Source organism: Sesamum indicum, linkage group LG1, assembly GCF_026168435.1.
Source record: "Sesamum indicum cultivar Baizhima isolate 11 linkage group LG1, ASM2616843v1, whole genome shotgun sequence".
Lineage (NCBI taxonomy): Eukaryota > Viridiplantae > Streptophyta > Magnoliopsida > Lamiales > Pedaliaceae > Sesamum > Sesamum indicum.
In genome coordinates, this window is record NC_142657.1 from 11,841,292 (window position 1) to 11,846,599 (window position 5,308).

The 5,308-nt window shown below is 35.5% G+C and overlaps 1 protein-coding gene across 1 annotated transcript; it reads right to left on the reverse strand.

Moving 5' to 3' along the window:
* Positions 1 to 2,235: 2,235 nt before the first annotated feature.
* Positions 2,236 to 4,271, reverse strand: LOC105157987 (BTB/POZ domain-containing protein At5g41330). Its single transcript, XM_011074570.3, has one exon. It carries the CDS (start codon positions 3,820 to 3,822, stop codon positions 2,440 to 2,442), a length of 1,383 nt encoding a protein of 460 aa, XP_011072872.1. The 5' UTR covers positions 3,823 to 4,271; the 3' UTR covers positions 2,236 to 2,439.
* Between the last annotated feature and the right edge of the window lie 1,037 nt (positions 4,272 to 5,308).

Below are 5,308 nucleotides of genomic sequence, written 5' to 3' on the forward strand. Positions count from 1 at the left end.
TCTCTGGATTTATTTTTTCTTTTACATGTATACTTTGTTGAAATTTGATTTAAAATAAAAATATATATATTTGATTAATTTTTAAATTTAAATAATATAACAAATCGTGTTCCAAAACAAGCCCGACGAGTTTATATTATTCGATCTATACTCTTTTATAATCGACGAAAAGTTAATTCGTATCTTTAGACAAATTTGGTCTGTGAATTAATCATATTATATTCTTAAATTATGATTACTTTGTAATTTATGATGAATGAAAAAAAAAATCCATAATGTAATAAAAATTCTTGCTACCCAAAAATAATAAATTAAATATTTTATTTTATGCATTTAAGAATGAGTAGTATAAGCGTAGTGTCCCTAATGGGCCATTAAACTGCCCCTTAATTAAGCTTATATGATACACCAAAGAGCACATGCAAGAATATATAATGGCCAAGCCCAATCAGGCCCATTAAGTCACTACACATTGGCCCATTTTATAATGGCCCAGCCCAATCAGGCCCATTAGACTCGCCCCATTAATAAATACTACACACGTATCCCGCCCCTTGCAGCCTACCTCGTTTTAAATCAAAAAAATATTTTATTCTCTTCATTTTAAATAGGAAAAAAATTGCAATTTTGGTCCAAACTCATCCTAAAATAGCGATTAAGGGCAATAATTTTTTAAAAAGTGTTAATTTTGGTCCAATTTGCTAATAATTTTCATCACTTTAAATTGGGGGTTTCACACTTGTCCAACAAATTTTTTTACTAACGTGGATATTTTTGTAAAAAAATATTATATAGCAAGGATGACGTAGTAAAGATACCCCATCAACTCTGCCACCTCCTTGATACTTCATTTATATAAGTAATATATATTTAAAAATAAAACTATTTAAATATCTAAATATAAATTTTAAAAATTTATATTTAAATTGATAAATTAAATTAAAGATGACAATATAAAAGATTACTTTAAATTAGAGTTTTTGGGCCTGAACCAACACCCACCGTTAACCCTATTGGATTTAGAAATATCGGCCCTCGAGATGCGCACTGGGTTAGGTTGGCCTAGTCTAGAATCTTGTTGACCCAGTAAAAAAATAAGTTGATCTAACTTTGTCCAAACTCAGTTAGGATCGAACTAGTCCTGGATCGGTCACAAGAATCAACACTTAGGAATAGCCCAATTTGATGGCCCAAGCCCACCTGATCCTGGTCCAAATTGGTGGGTTGGCCCAATTAGGTTAAATTTTTTTAAATGATACATGAGATTTAATTTTCTAAGTTGGAAATACTATTAGGTTTTTAAAATTTTTGAAACTCTAAAATTTTTAGTTTAATTGTTTTACTTCTATTTTTTAAATGATTTGAGTCGGGCTTTTTCAGACATATGTGTAAACTTGAGCCTACCTGAACTATTGTGCCCCTTGAGTTGGCCCTAACCTACCTACAGTGGATCCGAACCTAGTTTACCTGTCCCCATCGAAATTCCTAATAAGATTGAACTGGTTACATTTCTAGTTGCTCTGCGTATGACCAAATTGATGGGTGTATGCGAGAAGGCCGCTAGCCTACCTCTCAAACCATGTCTTTTTTGGTAAATTGATTATATTCACCTACAATTGTAATAGTCAAATCATCAGTATCAAATATTTATTGTAACTAAATAGAACTATTACTACTATTAAAGTAGCATAACAGCCTACGCTTGATAGAATTTGAATCGAACTATAGTCGTGGAGCCTCAACTTCGTCAATTAAATTATGACTCAAACCCGTTGAGGAAGTAGTGAAAGATATATAATCCCCTCGTCCGACAAACATAAGAGGACTCTGATCAAACTCCCATCCTAAAACGTGTTTCAAAAATGAAGGATTACTGGTTTTACACAGATATCAAGCATATCAACACTAGTTTTGCCTCTGCATTGACTCACTTAAGCAACAAGCAGAGATATAATAAAGTTGCAGTACCATATCAGAACAGCCAGTTCAGATCAAATAATGCTGCTGCAATGTTCATAGATTCTGTAAATATCAGAGTGTAAGTTTGATCAGCATGAAGGAACATTAGCATACACCTGAATGAAGACATATCAATGCAGAGGTAAATTGAAGTACAATTGCTAGGTATGTTCCAAGTCGTAGTATCAAATACTGAAATTTAGATGTACGGAAAGAAGTCGTCTATACCGAACCTGATACCATCAAGGCAGAATGCACAGAATGACTGAGAAATGATTTACACGTCGAAGTATTAACTTTTATTTATATGCACACAACCACAAGAATCATAACTTTTAAGGCAAGCATTCAGCAAAGAATGAAGAGAGAAGATGCTTTTCATTCAGACATCTCCTGAGATATGCATACTTAAAATCCTGTACAAAGGAACATTTTTAAGCAGAAACATCTACTCATGAATGCTAAAAGTTGTAATAAAACTCAAAAGCTCCTAACAGAACTCCAAACTTCAACACATTGTTGGTCCTTCCGTGTCAAAAACATTTTGCTCCCTCCAAAATTGACATTCGTTATCCTGTTTCCTCCCATGTCTTTGGCTCTTCCCATCAGATTCTTCCTAAAGACTCTCTCAGGTAAACCAGTCTCCTGCTTTTCCACAGTCCCTAGCAATATTTCCGACCATAGCTCAAGATTTCCTCCTTTACTGCAGAAGACTTGGTTTCCTTGGCTTTCAACTTTACATCCGAACCCTTCTTTCTTTCCATTGATCACCTTTCTTCCATCACCAAGGCAAACCCAAGGGTGATCAGCATCCATGTTTCTCAAATCAGCACAGAACACTTCTCCGGTATTCACACCGACTTTAAACATCGTGCCAAGCACATTTGAAACAGTGACATCGGAGAAGCAATCAACTTTTTCCTTCAGTTCCCAAACCACATTGCCTGATCTAATGTCCCAAAACTTGATATTGCCTAATACTCCAGAAGGGCCACTGTGAGAACCTGAGGCCATCAACAAATTATGACTAGAAACCCATTGCAATTTAGTGGCTGGAATAGCTGAATCAAGATCAGCACCAAAAATCTCATAGTGGCCAATCTTAGACACGGGACGTAAATCATCATTGAGATCATATATCATAATGCAATTTGAGTTTCTCCTACTTGACTCAAAGCTAGTGAACAAATGCTCAGGGGATGCTCCAATAGCTTGCACTGTAGAACCAGACCTCGTGACATTCTCCCAATTCAAAGTGTCCTTAACATAGCCCTTATCAAGATCAAGAATCTGCAAGCCCGAAAAGTCGGTTGCACCAGCAGCAGCCACTGCAGGGGACAATGCTAACAATGAATCAATGGCTGTGAATTGGGTCAATATGGTGGATTTCCTTTGTAAGGACCAATCAAAGGATGTGACTTTACTTCCATGAGCAACATGGAGTGATCCACAGGGCGTCGTGCAGATGGCTGAGGGCGAATCCCGGCCACTCAAAGGCAGAACAAAGGATTTCTCAAGGTTGAAAGCATCAAATTGAGAAGGGTTTGATTGGGAGTTCAAGAGGAGATTTTCAATACCATAAAACTGGGATTCAAAAATCAGGTCTTGAATGTCAAAAGCTTTGGCTTTTGAGGGAAGGTTCCCGGTCCTGAGGAGAGAGAGCAAGATTGAGAAAAGTTCAGGGTCTCTATCAATAAAAGGGATGGCAGGATCAGAATTGGCAATCTTGGAGAAGAAAGATTTGGAACCAGCTAAAGAAAGGGTCTGTTTGGTGGTCTGAAAAAGCTGACCCCCCACATCAATTGTAACTATATTTGAACTTGAATCATGATGAATTCCGTTTGATCCTGCAAAAGGTGGCATCTCTCTGATGTTCCCAGAGAAAATAAAAAAACCCAACCTTTGACGGATCAGAGGAATCCAAACAAGAAAATTCAAAAGAACCCCAAACACAGATTATATCTCACTTCTGCAAACACAAATGAAGGAGGCAAAAAATCCAACAAACCCAGAAATCAACACACAACAAGAAAGCAAGAAATGAACCCTCCACTCCCAAGAAATCAAGCTCCCTGTGTGGACAAGAATCCCAAAACCCTTGAAGGATTTCTCAAGAAAATGCGTCGACGTTCGAAGGTATGAAGTGTGGGTAGGGAAGGCACAAGAAGAGAGCTTTGGGAATTGAAGAGAAATATAAAGGGAGGCGGAAAGAGAGGAAGCGCCGGCGTCGTCTGTAGGGTGAAAGAGCAGTAAATGATTGGTAATAAAAAGATTACGGAAATGAGGATTTCTAGAAGGTCATCAACGACTTTTGGTCAGCAAAGGCTGGAAAACGGAGGCGCTTAGGTTGTTTGGTTCTTGTGAAAGGACAACACATGATATTTGCTAACATATGTTGTCATTGTAGCAGTCCAATGTGGACCAAGAAACCAGGAAAAAAGTCCAATGCGGACCAGATCTCTCTATGCCACTTTACAGATAGTTATACGACTTAGCATTCTAAGGTCTTATTTATTTTATAATATTATGTTGTATAACAATACAATTCAAGTAATTGAAAGTAAAGAATAACGAAATTATGTCTTCGAAAATTTTGAAATTCGAGATTAAAAGTAAAAATAATTTATTATCAAATAAATCTTTTAATAGAGTTATCAATTATTTAAAAGAAAATAATCCTAACTTAGTATATAAGTAAAACAGGTCTTAAATTAATTAACATTTGGACTGTCTCAAAAGTCCGTGAGACTTTGTCCAAAAATACCCTGTCATGGTAGCAATATTCCAAAAAAAGTATGAGGCCAAAAAATAATTGTAGGAAATAAAGAAAATACGCAAAATTGACTGAAAAATAAAAAATAAAAAAAAAGTATAAAAAATCACTCTGATAGTGGTCGAAACAATAGGGCTTAACGATGAACAATTGTTCCTCATGATGAAACAATCGAAATGGCGGCTAACCCGTCCCGTAACTCCAATCAAATCACAGTTTATGATCATTTGAAGTTTCATTGTCAAACCACACAATCAGAGAGCTAAATCTTCTACTTACACCCATCAAAACACTCCAAAATGTATCCGCCTCTTATTCGACATCATATGCTCCCAATACATCAAAAGAACGGTTTACTTTACATTATGAAAACTCATTTTTAATCCAAGAATTTGATACTAATTACAATTTGAGTTGAGTAATTCAATCCAAACAACTTAACTAAACATAATATAGTTAATATAGAACATTTTTCAATTTTATCACTTAAATAATTGATATCACGAAGTAATTAAATAGGGTTTAATATGATAATTTATATTTTGTATTTTATGTGTTTAATGCATCTAACGTTAA